The sequence below is a fragment of the Rutidosis leptorrhynchoides genome, chromosome 1, assembly GCF_046630445.1.
Source record: "Rutidosis leptorrhynchoides isolate AG116_Rl617_1_P2 chromosome 1, CSIRO_AGI_Rlap_v1, whole genome shotgun sequence".
In the NCBI taxonomy this organism is placed as follows: domain Eukaryota; kingdom Viridiplantae; phylum Streptophyta; class Magnoliopsida; order Asterales; family Asteraceae; genus Rutidosis; species Rutidosis leptorrhynchoides.
Genome location: NC_092333.1, coordinates 60,652,669 through 60,679,635, shown reverse-complemented (window position 1 = coordinate 60,679,635; position 26,967 = coordinate 60,652,669). Strand labels below are relative to the sequence as shown.

The window sequence follows — 26,967 nt, the reverse complement described above, 5'->3', positions numbered from 1 at the left end:
AGTTTTAATATTAATGGTTTACTAATAATAATAATAATAACTTTATTTAAAAAATATATTAATAATAATAATATTCATATTGTTAATAATAATACTAATATTTACAAAAGTGTAACTAATACTATTTTTAATGAAAATAATGATAACTTTGTTATAATTCAGTAGGCTTATAACTACCTTTAATGGTTATAAGAACAAAGAGAGAAAAAGAGAGAAGAATGAGAGAAGAAATATTGATATTGATATTTCAAGAGAAATGGTGCACCTTAAATGATTACCATACATGTCTATTTATAATATAAAATATTACTATGCAAGAAATATAATAATAATAAAATTAACATCCAATCTAGATATTTTATAACACAATCTAGATATTTTATAACACTCCCCCTTGGATGACAATTTTATTAGAGAATAACTAGTACTGCCTCGTTAAAAACCTTGCTAAAGAAAACTCATTGGGATAAAACTTTAGCTAAGGGAAAAAGAGTGCAGCATAAAGTTGACTCCCCCTCAAGTAGGCAACGCCTGAGTTGTTACATCTTCTGAACATGCCTCATGCCAATATTATGAACGTGTGTTCTGAAAATAGCAGTTAGCAGTGCTTTGGTATAAAGATCAGCAGAGTTGTTGATTGAACGTATCTCATTTTAATCTGGTTGTCTTTTACGATATCTTGAGTATATGAGAAAAATCTGAGGTTTTCATCTGAAACTGTATCATCTAAATCTTTTATGTACAAGTTTGGCCCTCGTGATTTGTCTACAGTCTCCTTCATGGTTTGTTCAAACCGTTGTTTCAGTTCCTATTCCCTTTCAGTCTTTTTCTGAGCCTTACCAATATACCATTCTTTTCCATCAAACTTATGACCGTTAAGACCGTTTATAGCTTTAGCGCCTCGTCAGCATTTATGTTTTGTTCTGTCATTTTTGATACTCTTCTTTCATTTGTATTATGTAAGCTGTATTATCTTCATAGATAGTTGTTACGCTTTTATAGCGTTCTAGTCCACAAGAATCAATAATGATTTGTATCATTGATCTTAACTAAAATCATTCCCGAGTAGCTTCATGTAATGCAATCACTTCGGCATGATTTGATGATGTTGCAACAAGTGTTTGTTTTGAGAACGTCATGATATTGCGGTGCCTCCATTTAGGAATACATATCCAGTTTGAGATTTAGCTTTATGTAGATCGGATAAATAATCTGCATCTGTATAACCAAACAAATCTTGTTTCGAGTTGTTAGAATAAAATAATTATAAATCAGTAGTTCCCCGAAGGTATCAAACTATTTGTTTGATCCCATTCCAATGTCTTTTGGTAGGGGCTGAGCTGAACCTTGTCAACAAATTAACTGCAAAAGAAATGTCAGATCTTGTATAATCTATAAGATACATAAGAACCTCAATTGCACTAAAATATAGAACTTCCGATCTGTTAAAATTTTCATGATCTTCGCAGGGATGAAATAGATCAGTGTTAATATTGAGTGATCTAACAACAATGAGTTTGTCTTTAAAAAAAATGTTTTAAAATCTTTTCGGTATAAGTTGTTTGATGTACAAGTAAACCATTAGGCATATGCTCAATTTGCAATCCAAGGTAATACTTGGTTTTTTCAAGATCTTTCATTTCAAAATAATTCTTTAGAAGTTGAATGATTTCATAGATCTCTTTATTTGTTCATATGATGTTAAGAACATTGACATAAACAACTACGATCTCATATCCGAACATTGTTTTTATAAAACATACGTGCAAAATAAGTTTATATTTATACCCTTTTTTTTATCAAGTAGTCATTTAATCGGTTATACCACATACGTCCCGTTTGTATAAACCCACTTAGAAATCTTTGTGATTTAATGGAATATATTCCCTTGGATTTTACATTAGATGCTTATGATACCTTAACCCTTTAGGTATATTCATATATATCACTATTAAGTGATCCATACAGATAAGTAGTAACAACATTCATGAGATGCATTTAAATAACTACCAGGTTGATTAAGTATCTAATAAGTAATTGTATCCATTACAGGAGGATAATTTTTCCTCCTAATTCATTTCTGGTCTTTGTGGGAAATATTGAGTTACAAGTCTAGTTTTGCTTTGTAACTTCATTTGCACATTTCTTTTCGGATAAAAATTCATTTGTATCACATACGTTTCACATCTTTAAAAGTGATAACGATTGATCCGAAAACTTTTCTTTTATCGAGCGATTCTAATTTAGCTCTTATTGCTCCTTTCCATTGAGCTCAATCATGTCCATTTTGTATATTCAATGACAGATTTTAGTTCCAGATCATCATCTTTATTCATGATGTCATTGTAACATTATATGAAAATATCTCATAGAGATTTTAGTTTCATTTTGGTTCCATAATATTGCATAATTTATCGCAATTTTAGTATTTACATTTATCAATATCCTCTGCAGAAGGAATATTGATTTGTGGTTCTTCTTGAACACTTTCTCTTACCTCATTATCAGCTGATTTTCTTTTTCGAGGATTTTTATCTTCGGAACCAATTGATCTTCCACGTTTGATGCGTGACAAAGACTCAACAGTGACATTATTGCCAGCTTTTGGAATTTCAGTTCGAGCTGGAGCATTTATCGCTGGTATATATGATTTAGTCACTTTTTTATATCTGTAAATGCATAAAGTAATTAATTTGCAAGTTCTTGCATATGCATTATTTTTGAACTTTCGTTTCACATTCTTTTGTGCGAGTTCAATATACCTTAATTGATGTTCACATCATGAAGCATCATTTTATTTTTTATTTTTATTTCTCCCCCTAATCTAGGGAACAATGTTTTATTAAAATGACAATCAGCAAAACGTGCTGTAAAAATATCACCCATCATGGGTTCAATATATCTTATGATTGAAGATGTTTTATATCCAAAATATATTATCATCTTTCTTTGAAGAACCATTTTATTGTGTTGTGGTGATACAATTGGAACATACACTGCACAACCAATGTTTTAAGGTAGAAAATATTTGGCTCTTGGCCAAAATCAAGTATTAAGTGAAAATATTTACGACTTCCACATGGTATAATGCGAATTAATGTCGCAGCATGTAAATTTACATGTCCACATATAAATATTGAGAGATTTGTACTCATTATCAATTGTCTAGTTATTAGCTGTAAGCGTTTATCTATTGATTCAGCTAAACCAATTTTGTGTATGCACATGAGCAACTGGATGTTCAACAACAATCCCTGTAGATATATAATGATCATTAAATGCTTGAGATGTTAACTTACCAGCATTATCAAGTCTCATCCTTTTAATGGTGTAATCAGAATAATGTGTTCTCAATTTAATAATTTGTGCAAGAAACTTTGCAAATGCCATATTACGGCTTGATAACATACAAATATGAGACCATCCGCTAGATGCGTCTATTAGAACCATGAAATATCAAAATGGTTCACATGATGGATGAATTGGTTCATATATCTTACCTTGAATTCTTTCAAGAAACATTTGTGATTCTTTTTCACAATATACTTTTCATTAATCACCATATGTGCTTTCCATTAATCACCATATGTGTTTTTTTTTTTTTTTTTTTTATAAATCACCATATGTGTTTTTTTTTTTTTATCATATATCCTTTTCACCATATACGCTTTTAATCATATGCGCTGTATTTTTCACCATATGCGCTTTTAATCATATGCGATTTTCATCATATGCGTTGTGCTTTTCATCATATTCGCTTTTTATCATATGCGCTTATCATATGCGATGCGCTTTTTATCATATGCGCTTTTTTATGTGAATAGTAAATTAATTAATTTCGTTTTGCTATTCATATGAATTAATTTAGATTTACTATTTTGTTAATTGAGTAATATATATATACATCATATACTTGTGACTCCGAAGGCTCAAATGAATTTGACCATATAGTTATACGTTGTACCTTGCACATTAATTTTCAGTAGAAGCTTTAGATGCATATTATTTTCAGTAGAAGCTTTAGATGCACTTTTTTTTTAATCACCAAATACCACAAACACTTTGTTTGCGTTTGTTCATAGTCATCAATGAAAACCATTTTCTTTAATTTTATTTTATACAATAAAATTAACGCATCATTATTCTTTTCAAAAACAATAATCTATTGTTATTGTTCACTTGTGCCATGTTTAACAACAAAAGTCAACAACCTCTGTCTTGTTTGTTGTGGCAACCAAAAACAACCTTTGCTTTTGTTACCGAGAATCCAAGACCAAAAAACAATTAATTTTTAATTAATCTTTTATCAAAACCATAAATGATTTTATTGATCTACGTTGATATGGCCATAAAGAATTGACGGCTGACCTACTTTTGTAAGTGTATTTCGGCTATCATCCCGAAAACGCACAACGACCTTTTTTTTTTTTATGAACTATTTGTTTCATATCTAGCTTAGGCAATTATTGTGAACATTTGGTCCCTATAAGAGCATTTATTTTTTAGACTTTTAGTTGATTTGTACTTGTCACAATTAGGGATAGCACCCGCGGGTCGTGGATGCGGATCCATTGGATCCATCACCCGTACCCGCGGATTTTTTTAAGAGACATCCAATTGAACCCTTGTTCGTTGAAACAATTTGACGATATTTTTACTCCCCATTATTAAACGGGCCATTTTGATGCACACTCTTAAAAAAATAATTTGTTTTTTAAGTTTTATTATTCAACCTCCTTTTTTCAACGGTCACGTTTTTAACAAAACATTTGACAAGTTTGGAAAAAAGTTTTTTATTGATTATCATCAAAAGTTTTCTATTGTCACTCTACTGGATGGAATTATGGCATACAACCAAAATTGCAACCCAACACTACATAAGAACAAAAAGGTTGTTTTTAATTAACATATGTATATGTGTTAAACTCGGAATAATAATAACTTATTTTAGAAAATTAACATAAGACATGTTGAAACATTTTTGTCACATTTAGCTCATCAAGTCTAATACTTATCATTGATAGATTTTATCACGTCTAGGAGATGTTTACTTTTTTCTTGTATTAAGTCCTACTTTCATTTACCTTTGTTTGGAAAAAAGTTTTTTTTTTACTTTGCTTTCCCCCTTTCTGTAAAACTCATTTAAACACTTTCTTTGTTTTTTTTTTTTTTTAAAAAAAACTTCCTTTTTTTTACGTTACCCGTAAATTATAAATATATAAAAAAAACTTTTTGTTTAAATTTTTTTTCTAGTTTTTAAAAGGCCACTTGACCAATTTTTTAATTCTTTCACAACACCTGATATCGTGATCGTGACCTTTCACCAAAGCAAGAGATATTCTTGATAAACTAAACACGGACTCGTGTTTGAAATTGTCGGCCACAAAAAAATTCATTTGATAAAAGTATATATATTTTTTTTTAGTTATAGAAGGAGACCACTTCATTTTCAATACTTCATTTTTGACAAAAAACTATTCCATTTTACCATCCCCTTTTTTTCTTACTTTAACTTTTAAGATATGCTTTTAATAAAAATACAAACTACTTTTTCTTATTTTAACTTTTAAGATTTACTTTTAATAAAAATACAAACTACTTTTTGTATTTTAACTTTTAAGATTTACTTTTAATAAAAGTACAAACTACTTTTTCTTATTTTAACTTTTAAGATTTACTTTTAATAAAAATACAAACTATTTTTTTATTTTAACTTTTAAAATTATAAATTTAAGAATAAACATTAGTATGCATGAAATAAATAATGATTAATTGCATAAGTAATCATAAATGTTAGATAACATATAAAGACCCCGTCGTATTCGTATTGATCGGAATTAATCTCGACCCATGGTACCGTGTTGTCAAATGACGTGTTGCGTACATAAAGTACCGTGTTGTCAAATGACGTGTTGCGTATAATCATGAGGTCTTATTAACATAAATATAAATGTTAGTGAAGTTAATAAGAGTTAGATTACAGAAAATATAATTCAGGTGGTATAACCGACCATATATAACTTAAATAACATAAATATAAATGTTAGTGAAGTTAGTAAAAGTTAGATTACAGAAATATAATTCAGGTGGTATAACCGGCCATATATAACTTAAATAACATAAATATAAATGTTAGTGAAGTTAGTAAAAGTTAGATTACAGAAATATAATTCAGGTGGTATAACCGACCATATATAACTTAAATAACATAAATATAAATGTTAGTAGTCCAAAATTTGATATATTCGAGTCTGAAAATTATTAATAATTTCATACCTTGATTAGTGATTCGTGATCGTTTGAGATATCTTTTAATTACACTAAGCTTTTCGTGCTGATAACGTGTTATAATTCAGTAGGCTTATAACTACCTTTAATGGTTATAAGAACAAAGAGAGAAAAAGAGAGAAGAATGAGAGAAGAAATATTGATATTGATATTTCAAGAGAAATGGTGCACCTTAAATGGTTACCATACATGTCTATTTATAATATAAAATATTACTATGCAAGAAATATAATAATAATAAAATTAACATCCAATCTAGATATTTTATAACACAATCTAGATATTTTATAACAAACTTGCATTATTTTCATAATAATGATAATAATAATGATCCTAATCATAATGATAATAATGATAATACTTATATTAATAGTAATCATAATAATAATAGTATTTAGTGATAATACTAGTACTAGTAATGATAATGATATTATTATTAGTGATAATAACAATAATACTAACTAATAATACTTAGTAATGATAATAATAATAAGTTGTAGTATGATAGTTATAATAATACTTAACTTGTCAATAATAATAATGTTCATTTTTGTAATTATAATCATAATAATAATAAAAATATAATATTTACTACTTGTATTAGTAACAATACCAATAATAATACTAATAATAATAATAATGATATTACTAATAATGATAATTATAATAGTAATACTAATCGTATTGATAATAATAATAATAATTCTATTTCTAATATCATAATAACATAACAAAAATGATTTATAACAACAACAACAATAATAATAATAATAATAATAATAATAATAATAATAATAATAATAATAATAATAATAATAATAATAATATTAATAATAGTAATAATAATAATAATAATTTAAATAAAGAAAATAAAAGTGTATACCATTTGAAAAGTTTTCTAAAAAGAATTGTCCCATTCGAGACTCGAACCCGTGACCTCTCGTTAACCGACCCAACACCCAAACCATCCAAGCTGTATTGTCTTTCTGTTATTATACGACCCAAATTTAATTATAAACCATGCTGTTTATCTCCTTCTTCTTCAATACTCAACCATACGAATCCAAACTCAACCAAAACAAAATCGTGGATTACAAAATCGATTTAAGACTTTATATCCAATATATAATCACTTATATGTGATTAATTGCTTTGAAAAAATAAAATAAAAAGAAAAAGGCTATTGCTGCTGCTCGTCGTGGTTAAGAAAAAAAAAATTGATTAATGATTTGAGGACGTTTTAGCAAAAGGTTTCAACACAAAACAAGTTTCAAATCACTCTGTAAATCTTTATTCATCCTCAATTGAAACAAAAACATAAGAACGATCTTGAATTTCACGAAACTGAAAACTTGCAGATAGTTTAAGCTATAGATTCCTAACAAGCCTGCATTTTTAGTTTTTGAAAATTCATTCAAAATCGAATTATGGTGAAAAAGTTTTCGTGAACAGGGTAACGAGTGTGTGTTCTATCTTTTCTGTTTTTCCTCAACAACTAATAGTGATTGATCATGTATATCGTGCCTGTGAGTAACTAATACAGCGACTAAAAGTGATTGAAATTGGATTGTTGCTATAATTGCTCGACAGAATCCAAACGTGAGCAGGAGAAAAAGAAGAAAAAATTGGAATTAAATAGTGATATAAAAATTACGCGTATATATCTGTTTATAAATATATCTGAAATATCAATTTCTGTAATATCAAATTCTGGTTATATAATAATAAATTCTGCAATATTAATTAATTAATAATATGAGTCTATTAATAAAATCTATCAATATTATTAATACTAGATGTAATAATAATAAGTAATAATAAAAATAATAATGAAAATGATAATAATAACATTATTATTGATAATAACAATAATACTATCTAATAAATATAATAAATATATGTAATAATAATATATCAATTTATAGAAAATTTCATATTTATATGTGGTGTCTTTAAAATAATAATATTAATAATATAAATGTTGACATTAATATTGAAAGTAAATAATAATATTACTATAGTCATTCTATTTTAACTTGTAATTCCATTAAATTATATTGATATTACATATTATTAATTATTTATTAATTATATAATATTTACAATATCTAATCACATCTATAGAATATTTAATATTATGCATATATATATTAAAATATTCATACAATAATTATATATATATATATATATATATATATATATATATATATATATATATATATATATATATATATATATATATTAAAATAATAATATTAATAATATAAATGTTGACATTAATATTGAAAGTAAATAATAATATTACTATAGTCATTCTATTTTAACTTGTAATTCCATTTAATTATATTGATATTACATATTATTAATTATTTATTAATTATATAATATTTACAATATCTAATCACATCTATAGAATATTTAATATTATGCATATATATATATATATATATATATATATATATATATATATATATATATATATATATATATATATATATATATATATATATTAAAATATTCATACAATAATTATATATATATATATATATATATATATATATATATATATATATATATATATATATATATATATATATATATATATATATATATATATATATATATATATAGGGGCAGGATCAATGGGGAAGTAACCAATCGGGGGGAAGCAAAAAAAAAATCGTTTTTTTTAATTATTTTTTCCGACATCAAGATCACACGAAAATATGAACATTTAGAAGAGACACTTCGTGATGAATGTTATTATTTAGGCGGGAAAACGATCGACAAAAATAACATTCAAGATAATATTGTTCTTGAAGAATATGAACGTTTTTTTCCATGTTTTATGAAATAAAATTTAGTCCGATTTAGAGTTTAGGGTTTAGGGTTTGGTGTTTTGGGTTTATGGAATAAACCCAAAACACCAAACCCTAAACACTAAACCCTAAACCCTAAACCCTAAACTCTAAACCGTTCGTGTTAAAAACTCAATCTAAATCCTAAATCTAAACCCTAAACCCTAAATTTCTAAACCCTAATATCTAAACCCTATAAACCCTAATATCTAAACCCCAATAGCTAAAACCTCAAAATACGCTCGAAAAACGCGATAATTGTTATATATTACTTCTTCGAGCATTTTCCCGCCAAAATAAAAACATTTATCACAAAGTGTCTCTACTAAATGTTCATATTTTCATCTCATCTATAATGTTCGTGAACAAAGTTTTTTCAAAAAACAAAAAAAAAAAAGTTTTTGCTTCCCCCCGAATGGTTACTTCCCTCTTGATCCTACCACTATATATATATATATATATATATATATATATATATATATATATATATATATATATATATATATATATATCATATTTATTTATATATAGATTCAAATATAATTATTTTGTGTTTTGTTTTACATACTTAGTTTAGATTATATTTTATTGTTTTCAATTATCATATATCTTTACATTTATATATAATATATACATATTTAAGTACAAGCAATTTTTCGTGGATCGTTGGGTATAGTCAAAGGTTTAATACATCTATGTAAACAGTTAAAAGATTTTAAGGCTCAACATTACGGACTTTGCTTATCGTGTCGATTTCATATACAGATTAAATTTAAATTTGGTCGAAAATTTCCGGGTCGTCACATAAATGTGGTTAGCCTTCTAAGATCTGTTGTTAACATGCATAAGAATTTTTCTTTTCTTTTAAAGGCAGCATATTTACCTTTATTAAACAAGATCACAACATACAAGGCCTGCATATATACAAAGCCCCTAGTTCACACGATACAATTTTCGCAATATGATACACACGCATTCAAACAATACGATACAAACGCAACAAACAATAACAAGGCTAAATCAAGATGGGTGCTAAGATAGTAACCAAAATATGATTAGCCAAATTAGTCGCTTGAAAACTTGAGGGTTTACCAACCAATTTTGCCAGTCAATATTCTTCTTTTTGCACCTCTTCGCAACCCATTCATAACTTGTAATTTGAATCTCATTTAGAGCCACCGGAGAATTCCAATTTTTGTTTTTGAAAACTTTTTTATTACGGTTTTTTCAAATGAGGTATCCGCATGTCCATCTATCCGCTTGCTAAATCTTCGCACCTAACTCCGTCATCACACTTGTTTGACTAGCATTGAAGATCTCACCGATGGTAATACTAGTCGCAACATTCACACCCCACCAATTAAATACTTTAGCCCAAATATCAAAGGAGTTTTTGCAAAATAGGATAGCATGATCTACCGTCTCAACGTCATATACAACACTTTCATTCACATTAAAAAATAGTTTCATAGGTATGTTTTGAAAATTCTTTTAACTTAACTTGTAATTGTGTCAATTGAAATTTTTTAAACAATTCACTATAGTTTCCAAAAAAAAAACATTGATATTTTTATCATACTTAGGGGGTATTTGTATTGGCGATTGGAGATGGATTTTTTGATTATTGCGTTTAAAAATCATAAATAATCTATTTTGAGTGTTTGTCTGATGAATAATAATAATTGATTTTTCACGTTTTTCACCTCTTCAAATCGCGGAAATCAAACAGTTAGCATGGTGTTACTGTTGGAATAACGTTTTTCTGAACCCACCGTTCAACTCAAAAAATTTTTACGAACACAACGGGACTAACTATAAGCGAAACAGACATTTCTAAAAAAACGTTAAACACCTCGGACTATATTCACTACATATACATACACCTATAATAAACTTCCCAAACTAACTACATCATATCGATTGTTCAGTTTCCCTTTTTTTACGCAATCTTTCTGCCGTTAAAAAAACATAGGTCATTAGGTATACTAGGTACTAACTACGTGTATCTAAAAACACCCGTAGCAAAACGTTTTTACTTCTGTAAAGACTTAACGCTACGTTAACTATGAATATTCAACCCAAAGGCCCCGCGCCATTGCGCGTGCCTTTTTTCTAGTTTAGTTCATATTCTATCATCTTAGATTGTGACATTAATATTTTAGTATTAAGATACTAGTTCTATAATTTTGTCACTGCATTCTCTGCCTTTTTGCCATATTGATTATATTTTCTACATAGCATATACTACTCCGTAACATATTGTTCGGAAAGTTTTACGAGTACAAAGTTGTCATCATTTGTTACAACTTCATTAAAAAAATAAAATTAAATTATTACTATATATACTAAATATGGACAAAAGCCAAACAAATGATTGGTCCACATGTCACCTCCACAATCTTCTTCAAATTTTACATTTACCCCTACACCTTTTTAACTTTTCAATATTCACCCTCTCAAATTAGTATATTACAAACCATGTATCTTTTAGTATTTACTAGTTGTGGAGCCCTCGTTTCGCGCCGGGGGCTCCGTTTTGAATGCGAGTAAAAAAAAAAGTCTTGATCTATTTTGTAAAAAAAAAAAAATTTCGACATAACATTAAAGGGTTGTTCCTTTTGTGAAAGTTGCTGCTTTTAGCGTTCGAGTTTTTATTTAAAAAAAAAAGTTAGTAAAGTGGGGGTTCGATTTGTATTTTAATAAAAGGTAGTGGGTTAAGTTTATGAAATTTGAAAAAACTGTACGTATAAAGTGGGGGTTCGATTTGTATTTTAATAAAAGTTAGGGAGTTAAGTTTGTGAAAACTGAATATTAGTAAAAAACAAAAAAAAAAGTTAGTAAAGTGGGGGTTCGATTTGTATTTTAATAAAAGTAAAGGGGTTAAGCTTGTGAAATTTTGGGAAAAATATACGTAAAAAGTGGAGGGTTCGATTTGTATGTTAATGAAAGTTAAAGGGTTAAGTTTAGATAAAGTGAAAGAAGTTAAGGGGTTAAGTTGGGATAAATTGGAAATGAATAGTACTATTCATTTCGAATTTATCATTTAGATATAGGTATAATATATGGAGTAATTAGTATCTTTAGTTTAATATCATATTTACAAATCACTATTAACAAATACTCCGTATAAATCAAAATATAACTAATTAATACTCATATCAAACGTACATTCATAATTTATATATATACTAAATATGGATAATCATCCACCAATCACGCCCCGCCACGTCAGCAAAAGTACTGTTATACTGTAGTAACATTTTTTTTTAACTTACTAATACAATCCTATCGTAATAGAAGCCTAAAAAAATACAGGTAAAAAGGGTTATATTTTTATATTTTCATCACCTTTTTCAATATACTATATATTATTTAATTTTTTATCTTTTAAAAAACCTACTAAAATTATATGGACCATAAGGTTTTGCCGAATAAGTAATTACTATATATACTAAATATGGACAAAAGCCAAACAAATGATTGGTCCACATGTCACCTCCACAATCTTTTTCATATTTTACATTTACCCCTACACCTTTTTAACTTTTCAATATTCACCCTCTCAAATTAGTATATTACAAACCATGTATCTTTTAGTATTTATATATGGAGTAATTAGTATCTTTAGTTTAATATCATATTTACAAATCACTATTAACAAATACTCCGTATAAATCAAAATATAACTAATTAATACTCATATCAAACGTACATTCATAATTTATATATATACTAAATATGGATAATCACCCACCAATCACGCCCCGCCACGTCAGCAAAAGTACTGTTATACTGTAGTAACATTTTTTTTTAACTTACTAATACAATCCTATCGTAATAGAAGCTTAAAAAAATATAGGTAAAAAGGGTTATATTTTTATATTTTCATCACCTTTTTCAATATACTATATATTATTTGATTTTTTATCTTTTAAAAAACCTACTAAAATTATATGGACCGTAAGATTTTGCCGAATAAGTAATTACTATATATACTAAATATGGACAAAAGCCAAACAAATGATTGGTCCACATGTCACCTCCACAATCTTCTTCATATTTTACATTTACCCCTACACCTTTTTAAATTTTCAATATTCACCCTCTCAAATTAGTATATTACAAACCATATATCTTTTAGTATTTATATATGGAGTAATTAGTATCTTTAGTTTAATATCATATTTACAAATCACTATTAACAAATATTCCGTATAAATCAAAATATAACTAATTAATACTCATATCAAACGTACATTCATAATTTATATTTATATATATACTAAATATGGATAATCACCCACCAATCACGCCCCGCCACGTCAGCAAAAGTACTGTTATACTGTAGTAACAATTTTTTTTTTAACTTACTAATACAATCCTATCGTAATAGAAGCCTAAAAAAATATAGGTAAAAAGGGTTATATTTTTATATTTTCATCACCTTTTTCAATATACTATATATTATTTGATTTTTTATCTTTTAAAAAACCTACTAAAATTATATGGACCATAAGGTTTTGCCGAATAAGTAATTTGTTTAGAAGTCTCAAAACTTAATTTGTTTTGATTCGTTTTGTTGTTAAATTGAGCATTGCAACCCAGACTGTAACATATATCCAATTGTTTATGTATTTTTAATTTATATAGTAGAATATTACCATAACAGTTGCCGGCCGTTGCGTAAATGGTCTAGAAAGAGTGGACAACATTTTGATGACTTTCAGGCCGAAAACTGTCTAACGATATTGTAGCGTTAAAATGACACTAATCCGCCGCGAAGCGCGGACCACAAATCTAGTTCATATCATTTACGTACCTAGATTCTCCTTATATTACTCTTAAAGCTATAAGTTTATAAGTATTCAAAAGTTTTACCATTTTCTTATTTAAAATTTAAGAAGAATGTCTTTATGTCTTTATTGGTAATTTAACATATTAAATTATCAAATAATCCAATTTTGCCAAACACTTAAAAGTTAATTATCAATTTATTACGATATTAAACTGCATAATCAAATCCAAACACTATTTATTTAAATCACGTTTTCATACAACTGATTATTTAATTCTAATTATTGAAATCGCATAATCAATTTTTCAAACGCAAATTCAAACACCCACTTAATCATTATAAATTTCCGCAAATAAAATATGATTATAACATGAGACATTTAATTATTCTTTCTCATCTCATGATTAGTTGATCGACCCAAGTGTTATAATTACTTAGAGTAGAATGAAATTTAGATAACAAATTACTAAATTTCTTAATTTAACTTAAAAATACAATTATTTGATTCACTAATCCTAAAGTTATTCTGTTTAGAATAATTTTTTTGATTAGTATATTCACAATTGATTGATAATGACATTATACATATATTCACTTGAAAATTCAATGAACAGTAAATTCCAATTGAATTTCAATTTTTAAAACCGATGATTTTAAATATTAAATATTTAGTATTGTGAGTTAAAAAACAAATAGCATCACAGTTAAGTGGTTAAATGTGTGTTACCATAACCAAAGGGTTGCGGGTTCGTTTCCCGCTTATACCTTTCAATTTATTTATTCCTTAAGTTTTATCCCATTAATCCCCCTTTTTTTATAGTTTTTCATAATGCACCTTTTAGTATTTTTGATTTTAATTTAGTCCTTAGACTCTCAATTTTTTAATTTTTAAATTCTTTTGTTTTAATCTAGCATTTCTTACATATCTATATGACTTTTTTTTTTTGACCAATTTGTATTATATATTATCTATTTAAAAAAATTTAATTTACTTCTTTTTTTCTCTTTTCCTTTACAATTTTTTATTTCTATTCTCACACTTTATTATTAAATAACAAGAATATTCAAATCATATTGTATTTAAATTATTGAATTGGAGCATATATTGTCTTTGATTTTGTCAAGGTTATTAACGTTTAAGTATTAAGTTAAGAACATAAAGTTGTGTACAACGAGAAGTTGACTATTGACTAATTATGTTATATATAATAAATAAGGGATCGCCTAGCGCGCAACTGACTCCACAACTTGTTATTTATAGTAATGAAAAGTATGGGTATCTTTAATTAAAAAAAATATGGTTGGTCAATGATAACTAGGAACATTACATGCAAGTAGATGGCATCCTTTGCCATTAATCTTCCATATTCTAAACAAGTTTGTTGACACGTTGTTGGGACAAGGACCCCATACATACTACTCTTGTTCTTTTATTTTTATGGATAAATGCAAGTTATTTATTTATTATTTATTTTTAATCGTTTCTTTTATTTTCATATATATAATTAAAAAAAAAAACAATATCAAATGATTATTTAACATGCTCCTTAATTAGAAATTTAATTAAAAATTCTACATTATTAATGTTAATTATCTCCATAATTCTTAAAAAGAATTGTATGCCGCATAATGTTTAAAACTCATGAAAATTTGATCATATAATTTCCACGGCGTTTCAAACTTATTATTATTATTTTTATTTATTTATTTATTTATTTATTTTAACTTACTTATTGGTTGTAGGTTCATTCAAAAGCATTCATCTATCTATAGAACTTTAATAGAAAGCACGTTCTCTACTCTTGCGTGTTTCACTCTAAGCAGAGAAATAATTTTACTTTAAATAAGAGAATATGAGAACGATTGTCTAATCTTACCTCTTCATATTCTACTTCTGTGAGAATGGATTTTAGTGTTGTTATTGTAAATTTGTTAGATCAAGTACAACTGAAGATATGTTTGACAACTTTAAATTATAACTTCATCCTTTAAAATTAGAAATGATTTCTAACTATATAATTATAGGTTAAAAATTGTGTAATTTTCATCTATTTCTTTAACTCATCAAGTCTCTAAATCGAAAATATCATTGATACTTACATATATATTTTTTTGTCATTTATAATATAGGTCTTATAAGATCATCGTGTATCGGACAAGTACAAAGAGATTTTGAGAAGAGTTAGCTCTTTGGAGAGCACAGTACGATGAAAGTTGTAAGCTGGGTTTTGGGGGGTGGTTTTTGTCTATCGTTGGCCTCTATGGTAGAATCAGTCGGGGGACCTGAGAGGCAGTGGTTTACCCTGCGACGGATGTCAGCGGTTCGAGTCCGCTTATCTCCGATCCAACTCGTGAACTTAGCCGATACAAAGCTATATGATAGCACCCAATTTTTCCGATTCGGTGGTTCGATCTAGTTTAAATAGTAGGGAAATAAAATCTATCTTATTTGATTTTATTTTAGTAATTAATGAAAAGTGCGCCTTTATATTTATTTATATACCGGCGTGGCTTTGTTTCACATCAAGATATGGTGTTGTAGACCAAAAACTTTGAATTATTTTTATAAAACATTCTATATATCATGGTCATGCAAATCTTTTTACTTAAAAAAATTGTTAACTGAAGTCAAACGACTCATGTACGTAGTCATGTGTTAACTTGTTTGATTATATATCAACTTAATATTATATATGTATATATGTATATTAGTATATATGTGTGTATGTATGTAATTATATGTATGTATATATTATTAGTTGGAAATGCTAGTTTGGCATGCAAAGGTAGGTCACTTATTGTGTCGTTAGTGTTTGGCACATAACACATTATCAGTAACTCTTTTGCCTCTCAAATATGTTTACAGCTAGCTTACAAGAGTCATGATTATGTTACCAAACAACAGGGCCAAATGTGGAAACTTCTCAATCATCAAATTATACACCAAATCATATATACTACGGAGTATTAGTTTTTCATCACTTTATACTTAATGATATGGCTAGTTCTATCTTCTAATGAAATATTCCAAAACTTTCGGACTGATCAAAACAATAAATATTCGGACGCATGAAAAATAATACGTTGCCGTCTATGCGGTGTCACCCTCGTGGATATGCATGCGTTATTAGTTTAAGTTAATTTAATATTATGAAGTGGATTCTTCGTCAAGGTGGCATCAATTTAATTATTGTAATAAACATTACTGTATTAAAGTATTATACTATTATTCCGTACGATGTAATTGATCAAACGAGTCCGACATATATACGTGATAATATCGATTAGATAAATAGACTGTTTGACTAATAACCGAGATTCAACATATTGGTAAAGTAGTCAATAAGTATGAGTTTTTGATTTGAGAAGTCGTGAATGTTTTTGATTTTGGCTAACGTACCTAATGCTGAGTTCTTAACATGTTTTAAAGACAAATTAAGTAGAACTACATGTTAAGCTTGGAACGTTAATCCTTAATTTGTAGTGGTTGGTGCGGCCTCTCTAGTGTCTTTCTGGAGGGTCAGTTGTGAATAAAAATTTTGCGGTTCTAAAAAAAAAGTACTACAGGTCAAGCTACATGACTACATGTAATGTTGAGTTCTTAACATTGTAATCCTGACGATTAAGAAAGCTTATCGGCTTAACAATTAGGCTTCTTGGAAACTCAAAATGTCAAACAAAATATCAAACGCTTTATATGTGTAACAATATTTACATATTAAATTATCTCATCTTAATATATAATAGAGTATTTACAATAGTTAACGCCCTTAAGTACTATCTCCATCCCATTACAACTCAACAATTTATTTTGAGTTGTTTAAGTGTAGATTTTATATACTTATTAATTCATTAAAATAATTATCGCTACACAGAAAACATATTTAATTAATGTATGAGAAAGTTAATGAATTTTTTTAATAATTTTGTACCTGTACCGAAGACGAACACTATATATTTTTTTTCCCAATTACAACATATTTAAAAAAAGACGATATATATCTCTAGCATCAATATGTAAATTTATAAATTTTTGTTGAGATATAGAGAGGGGTTCCAATGTTGTACAATGAAGTAATTAGGATATCAGACGCAAAGCTCTAAACTTATAAATAAATAATGATAGTTACGTTATAAATAAATATCTTAAACTTAATTATAATGAATTGTTAATTTAATGAAAATAAAAACGAAACTATTTCATTTCACTAAAAGAATAGAATATGATTAAGAACCAAATATTTCCCACTAGTAAAAAACACATTCCTCAAAATCTTAGGCGTGACAAACTAAAGTGGGGTACATTATCATGATATGTTGATTAACAAACACACACCATTTCCCTAAAATTTGTGCCCCCATTTGCCCCTTCTAATAACTTTTTATACAAGTCAACCCCACCATCCTATGACATGCACATTTCCTATAATATTTCACTCATGCTACATAATAACATCATCCTCATTGTCATCATGCATGCACTCTTTGTCCCTCATCCCTACTCATGCTTAAGTCTACTAATGACATACGGTGAAAAATGATAATTTCACTTAAACTATGCATTAATTAATTGTACTGTACAACTTATAAATGCATATTTTTAATGAAATTATCAAATTAGATACCGGATTCATCAATTATCATCGCGCTTCTTAAACGTTTGAAAAACCACCGTTCCAGCGGCCGGAAACTCATCCATACTACAACTCCGGCTCTTCATTCCAAGCTTCTCAATCGCGCCCTTAATTCTCATGCACGTAACATGTGAAGCACTCGTAGTAGCAACCGAAACTGTACCGGCACCAAACACTTTAACCGCTTTCTTCACCATTTCCGCCACGTCATCATTATATATTGATCCAACACACTCAAAACTCGCGTAACTAAAACCGTCTTCTGGTGTCACGTGAATTGTTGAGTAACGATCACCATCGATCCCATTCATCGAGTATCCACATGGATCAAATGCGAAATCACATATTTTCGCATTAGGGTTAATACGGTTGATCCCGGATATCTGAGTCATTTCTTTACCCGCGGAATCGGCGTTTTTTCCATCATTCGGATGCCGGAAAAACTTCCGAGCTAGGGTTTGGTCAAGATCCGTCATACACACTTCAACAGTGTACGGCACATCATCGGAAAATTCTGCGATTCCGGCTGAAAACACATGCCATGAATGAGAAGTAAGTTTTGAAGGAATCACTGAAGCTTTTTTGTAACACAAATATGTTGGAAATTTTGGATAAAATAAATGGTTTTTACCAAACTTTGGACACATATTAATATATGATAATGTAATACATATTAGTAACTATTTAGTGGATTTTGTAGTCCTTGACGAGGACTTTAAAACGAGCTAAAGTGTGTCCAAAACGAATAGAATGTGAATGAGATATCGAGTCTCAATGTTGTGTGTTTGATACAAAAATATGGAAATCTAGTAGGATGCATCTTGTCCCACATAGGAGTGGAGATAAACTTATGAGAGGTATATAAGTTCTTATCTCCAAACCTATGTCAAGACCTTATGCCATATTTTACTCTAGCACCTACTCTCGCGCAGGGGGGGGGGGTGCAAAACTGTGATCCAATGGGCGTGCCCGCACGACCTGCGGACACGAATGCAGCTCCGAAAATCCGGGCCCGTGCGAGGCCGGTTTTTGTACTACGTTTTTGTCACTTGGTTATGGAGTAATTGCAGATACACATGTTTTCCAACTTGGTTTCCACTGTTGACTTTGTGAGTCAGATCCACTTCATACTGAGTCAGATCCACTTCATACTGATGTGGATACCAACAGTAAGGCTGCACCTTTGTGCTATAAAATTGGAAACTAGCCTGCAGAAAAAACACACAGCAGATGACCTGCAGCACACACAACAGAAACCTGCAATCCGAACCCGTTTTCATCTCAGCTTCACGTTCCGACTTCTTTTCAGGCAAGTGTTAAGTCCGGCAGTACGCTGCTTCGAACCGGTGTACCCTGGGAACAGACGTCGAATCTGTTTAAGGGAATTGTGTCAAACACAAGCCCGGTTCAACCCGTCACCTCGGTTTGATCGTATTTATATTCAGTTTTACGTTTCAGCTTATTGTTAAGTTTATAGTTATATTGCAATGCATTTATACGTTTACAGTTCCATACAGACATAATTGCTAACAATCTTAAACAGATCCGATTTCACGAAAATTAAATAATTGTTCTTGTGAAACTCAAACTGCTGCTATGATATCGCATCTGTACTGCTGCTATAATATATTCTGCTATGACCAGCCTATGATATCATATCTGTACTACTGCATATGTTTTAAAGTTTCGTTTTAAAATATGTATTGCTTGTGGCCAAACATATAAGTCGACTCCTATATATTAAATGATGTGATATACACAGACATTCATGATATTTATTTATAACAATCATTTACATCAGACCTTTAAAATATATTTAAATATCTATTTGTCATCTATCTTTGAATTATATTCTTCCATAAATATTAGTTACCACTTGCTGAATATATAATTATGAATCGTATCTGCTATTTCATGTCTAAACTTAACATGCTTCTATATGCATGCGTGTGAAATTTATATAATTGGTTGCTTTTTTTTTATTGATGTATGCTGTATTCTACTATTGGTAATACACATCGTCGAACTTTGAATTTATTAATATTGGTAATTATGTGAAGTTTTGAAGGATACAAAGTTGTGTGGAAATAAAATTACTTTCATTCGTGATTATTAATTTTGTTTCCGACTTCTTTTCAGAATGAATACTCAGTCGAACCCGGATTCCACTACCGTTGCTGCTACAAATACTGGTGCGACAGTATCGATCCCGAGCTCCTCCACTGTTAACGCTACTGTTGCGACAGTTGCACCACTACCGAATGCGGTAGTTTCTCATGCTGAGAAACCTGAAAAGTTCACTGGTGTGGATTTTAAACGTTGGCAGCAAAAGATGCTCTTTTATCTGACAACGTTGAACCTTGCGAGGGTCTTAACTGAAACCGCTCCCCAACTTGTTGCTGGGGATGTTCAAACTGTGAGCGCGGTTGAGGCATGGAAACATTTGGATTACCTGTGCCGGAACTATGTCTTGAATAGTTTGGAGAATTCTCTCTATAACGTGTACTGCACAATAAAGCCTGCCAAAGAATTATGGGAGTCTTTAGAGCGAAAGTACAGGACTGAAGATGCTGGTACCAAGAAATGGGTAGTAGCTAAATTCTTGGACTTTAAGATGGTTGACTCAAAGACTGTTATGAGTCAAATCCAAGAATTACAAGTCATTATTCATGACATATATGCGGAAAAAATGATAATCAGTGAAAGTTTCCAAGTTGCAGCTATGATTGAGAAACTGCCACCAAGCTGGGTTGATTTCAAAAATTATTTGAAACATAAGCGAAAGGAAATGACCGTTGAAGACCTTGTGGTCCGTCTTCGTATTGAGGAAGACAACAAAGTTGCTCTTAAAAGGAGCATTACCCCTGTTTCAGCAAAGGTTAATATTGTTGAACACGGTCAATCCTCAAAAGGTAGCAACCGCAAATGGAAGACTGAGAAGAGTAACAAGGGAAAAGGGTTCAAGTTTGGACCTAAAGGAGGTGTTGCCAAGAAGAAAAAGTTCTCTGGAAAATGCTTTAATTGTGACCAGCCAGGTCATCGTGCTGATCAGTGCACTAAGCCAAAGAAATATACTTCTAAACAAGCTAACATGGTTGATGATGCTGACAACCTGGTTGCTATGATTTCTGACCTCAGTATTATGATTTCCGAGGTTAATCTGGTTGGTTCTAATACCAGAGAGTGGTGGGTTGATACTGGGGCTACCCGTCATGTGTGTGCTGATAAGAGCCTCTTTAACACTTTCAAAGAGGTTACTAGTGAAGATAAGCTGTTTATGGGAAACTCGGCTACTGCTGATATCAAGGGTGAAGGAAATGTGATCCTGAAAATGACCTCTGGAAAAGAACTTACTTTGACTAATGTGTTGTATGTTCCTGAGATTCGTAAGAATCTTGTGTCTGGGTGGTTATTGAATAAGTTTGGCTTTAGACTAGTGTTTGAGTCTGATAAGGTCGTGTTGACCAAAAGTGGTGTTTATGTTGGTAAGGGTTATGCCCTTAATGGCATGTTTAAGCTAAATGCAATGGTTATTAACACTGAAGCTAATAAAACAAGTACTACTTCTGTTTATTTGCTTGAGTCTTCTAATGTGTGGCATGGTAGACTAGGTCATGTTAATTTTAATTCCATTCGTCGCTTAATTAAATTAAATTGCATACCAACGTTACACATTGACTCAAACTATAAATGTAAAACATGTGTAGAAGCCAAATTAACAAGATCGTCCTTCAAATCGGTTGAACGAATAACCGAACCCCTTGATATGATTCACACTGATGTGTGTGATTTAAAATCCATTCCAACAAGGAATGGTAACAAGTACTTCATTACATTTATCGATGATAGCACGAAGTATTGTTATGTTTACTTATTGAAAAGTAAAGATGAAGCAATTGAGAAATTTATTGCTTATAAAAATGAAGTTGAGAATCAACTTGAACGGAAAATCAAGGTTGTCCGCAGTGATAGAGGTGGCGAATATGTTGCACCTTTTGCTGAATTTTGTGCGCAAAATGGCATTAGACATGAATTCACTGCACCTTACTCACCCCAATCAAATGGCACTGCTGAAAGAAAGAATAGAACCTTGAAAGAAATGGTGAATGCCATGTTGGTGAGTTCAGGTATAAGCCAGTCAATGTGGGGGGATGCCATCCTATCGGCAAACTATCTTTTAAATAAGATACCCCAAAAGAAAAGGAATGAAACCCCATACGAGTTATGGTGGAAAAGAAAACCATCATATGAGTATCTCAAAGTGTGGGGGTGCCTAGCAAAGGTAGTTGCTCCACTACCTAAGGCACAAAGGATAGGGTCAAAGACTGTTGACTGCATATTTATTGGATATGCTGAACACAGTACGGCTTATCGGTTCCTTGTGCATGAATCCAAGATTTCGGATATACATAAAGGTTCGATCATGGAATCGAGAAATGCTTCGTTCTTTGAAAATGTATTTCCGTGCATTGCGAATGAACATGTTGAAGTTGAGACACCTCATAAAAAGGTTCATGAGGAACTAGTAGAATCTGAGGAAGAAGAGCTTGAGCTGAGACGAAGCAAAAGAGCAAGGACAGAAAAATCATTCGGTCCTGATTTTCACACTTACATGGTTGAAAATGAACCTACAACTTACCGTGAAGCGGTGTCTTCCTCTGAAGGACCTCAATGGAAGGAGGCCATTAAAAGTGAAATAGATTCTATTTTACAAAACCATACTTGGGAGTTAGTGGATCTTCCTCCGGGATGCAAGCCACTAGGTTATCGATGGATCTTCAAGAAGAAGTTGAAGCCAGATGGTACCATTGATAAGTATAAGGCAAGGTTGGTGATCAAAGGTTATAGACAACGAGAAGGTCTAGATTACTTTGATACATATTCGCCGGTAACGCGAATAACCTCAATCAGGTTGGTACTTGCCATTGCCGCCATTAGAAACTTGGAAGTACATCAAATGGATGTGAAAACCGCTTTCCTAAATGGAAATCTCGAAGAAGAGATTTACATGGAACAACCCGCGGGGTTTAAAGCGCCTGGACAAGAAAGGAAAGTTTGTAAACTCGTTAAGTCCTTGTATGGACTAAAACAAGCTCCCAAACAATGGCACCAGAAGTTTGATCATGTCATGCTTGATTTAGGATTTAAGATCAATGAATGTGACAAGTGTGTTTATGTGAAAGACACACCAGATGGATATGTTATCCTTTGTCTATATGTAGATGATATGCTCATTGCTGGTAGTAATGAGAAGATGATTAAATCTACAAAAGACATGTTAAAATCGAAGTTTGACATGAAAGACATGGGTTTGGCAGATGTGATATTGGGGATAAAAATCACACGAACCCATAGTGGACTTGTTCTAAGTCAAACCCATTATGTGGATAAAATTCTTGAGAAGTTCAATGCAAATGACTCTAATGTAGCTAGAACTCCCATTGACACGAGTCAACATCTAGCTAAGAACAGAGGAGAACCTGTTAACCAATTAGAGTACTCAAGAATTGTTGGCAGCTTAATGTATCTAATGAGTTGTACTCGACCCGACTTAGCATATGCTGTAAGCAAGCTAAGTAGATACACGAGTAATCCAAGTACGTCTCACTGGAGGTGTATGACAAGGTTACTTCGGTACTTAAGATACACTAGGGATTACGGGCTGCATTATAACAGATATCCTGCAGTGATTGAAGGTCATTGTGATGCAAACTGGATATCTGATACAAATGATTCCAGAGCGACAAGTGGATATGTATTCACACTTGGAGGTGCTGCTATATCGTGGAAATCGTCTAAACAAACGGTTATTGCTAGATCCACGATGGAATCAGAATTCATCGCTTTAGATAAAGCTGGTGAAGAAGCAGAATGGCTACGTCAATTCGTTGAAGATATACCAAGATGGCCTAAGCCGGTGTCGGCCATAAGTATACATTGTGATAGCCAATCGGCGATTGGTAGAGCTCATAGCACAATGTATAATGGTAAGAATAGACATATACGACGTAGACATAATACAGTACGACAACTAATCTCTACAGGAATTATCACTATTGACTATGTGAGGTCAAAGGATAATATTGCGGATCCGCTGACAAAAGGCTTAAGTAGAGAGTTAGTGTATAAGTCGTGCGTGGGAATGGGACTAAAGCCCATGAAAGGCTAAGTTTATATGAAGGAAAACCTAACTCAGTTGACTGGAGATCCCAAGATCTGAGTTCAATAGGACAACCTACTTGTATGAACTAGCGAAGTCACTGTGGGGGAGTTAATTACTAAACTAGCAACCCCTACACCTTTTAAAGGGAGTTTACTAATTAAGAGTAGACTTCCTAGTCCATTCCTAAAAGTGACAAGTAAGAGGATAAGCATATGGCTTTTAATGATTCAACTGAAATAACCATGCGTGGTTAATCAGTAGCCACACTGTGGTGAATCACCTATGTGAGAGAGAAGTGGGGTCGCTTCGAAGGGTATTGTTGGGGCACAATATTTGATAAGCTCTCGCAGAACCAGGCGAATGTTCATGACCATAACGAACATAACTATGAGGACTTGACTTTGTCAGGGAGAATCTTGTGTGAAGCGTATTGTCGCCTACACAAACGGCAGACGAGTTCAAAGACATCGCCGTCTACTCTGAGCCAGTAGACTAAGTGCGTTTCATAAGCGAAGGTTCAAAGGGTAACACCTATCTATCGTATGCAAGATTCAACTGCTGAAATTTAATCGGAAAATTGTTGTTTCTGAGATCGATCTCCATTCATGTGGGGGATTGTTGGAAATTTTGGATAAAATAAATGGTTTTTACCAAACTTTGGACACATATTAATATATGATAATGTAATACATATTAGTAACTATTTAGTGGATTTTGTAGTCCTTGACGAGGACTTTAAAACGAGCTAAAGTGTGTCCAAAACGAATAGAATGTGAATGAGATATCGAGTCTCAATGTTGTGTGTTTGATACAAAAATATGGAAATCTAGTAGGATGCATCTTGTCCCACATAGGAGTGGAGATAAACTTATGAGAGGTATATAAGTTCTTATCTCCAAACCTATGTCAAGACCTTATGCCATATTTTACTCTAGCACCTACTCTCGCGCAGGGGGGGGGGGTGCAAAACTGTGATCCAATGGGCGTGCCCGCACGACCTGCGGACACGAATGCAGCTCCGAAAATCCGGGCCCGTGCGAGGCCGGTTTTTGTACTACGTTTTTGTCACTTGGTTATGGAGTAATTGCAGATACACATGTTTTCCAACTTGGTTTCCACTGTTGACTTTGTGAGTCAGATCCACTTCATACTGAGTCAGATCCACTTCATACTGATGTGGATACCAACAGTAAGGCTGCACCTTTGTGCTATAAAATTGGAAACTAGCCTGCAGAAAAAACACACAGCAGATGACCTGCAGCACACACAACAGAAACCTGCAATCCGAACCCGTTTTCATCTCAGCTTCACGTTCCGACTTCTTTTCAGGCAAGTGTTAAGTCCGGCAGTACGCTGCTTCGAACCGGTGTACCCTGGGAACAGACGTCGAATCTGTTTAAGGGAATTGTGTCAAACACAAGCCCGGTTCAACCCGTCACCTCGGTTTGATCGTATTTATATTCAGTTTTACGTTTCAGCTTATTGTTAAGTTTATAGTTATATTGCAATGCATTTATACGTTTACAGTTCCATACAGACATAATTGCTAACAAAATATTGAGGGATATTATTCTTTAAATACACAACTTCTTCATGAAAACTAGTATGAGGATGTGGCTGAGCTAGTGGGAAAATAAAGCTACCACGCGTATAACGAATAGCGATTAATCGAAGATTTAGGTTTTCAGCATGGATTATAAACGGTTGAACCGATTTTAAAAGCTGTGTAGTGCCACATGTTTTGATAATAATCTTAGTAGGGTAAACAAATAGTGAAGATTCAGAAAGAACATATGAATCAAAGTGATGGTTACCAAGGGCCGAAACAACGGTACATTGTACTTTATGAAGAATTTGTTCAAGTGATTGGAAATCGAGTTGTCGAAGACCGATAGGATTAACTGAGTGATTGTTGCTAGTGAACTGAAGCTCTAGGCGTTTTTCAAAGCCTTCAAAGCCAGAAACAGCCATTGAAAACTATAGGAAGGGGACAAAGTTATGGATAAAATGAGTGAGTGTGAGTTTGGATTAATTATATAAGAGTGAGGGGTTTATATATAGGGGTACTGGTGTTAAAGAAAAGGAAAGGGTGAGGATATTATGAGAAGCATGCGAGTTAGGCAACCAATTAAGAGATATGATTGGGAGCATAATAATCAAGATTTTAGCTAGGTTATTGTGTTTGTTTGCCATCAAAGATATGTATGGTAAAGTTAAGCTGTTGCTTCG

At 31.1% G+C, this 26,967-nt stretch overlaps 1 protein-coding gene across 1 annotated transcript; it reads right to left on the bottom strand.

The window, feature by feature from the left end:
• Nucleotides 1-18,210: 18,210 nt before the first annotated feature.
• LOC139860382 (S-adenosylmethionine decarboxylase proenzyme 4) lies at nucleotides 18,211-26,709 on the bottom strand. Its single transcript, XM_071849147.1, has 2 exons — nucleotides 26,297-26,709; nucleotides 18,211-19,172 (listed from the first exon to the last, which is right to left on the bottom strand). The coding sequence occupies exons 1-2, from the start codon at nucleotides 26,707-26,709 to the stop codon at nucleotides 18,575-18,577; spliced, it is 1,011 nt and encodes a 336-aa protein (XP_071705248.1). The 3' UTR covers nucleotides 18,211-18,574.
• Nucleotides 26,710-26,967: the final 258 nt, after the last annotated feature.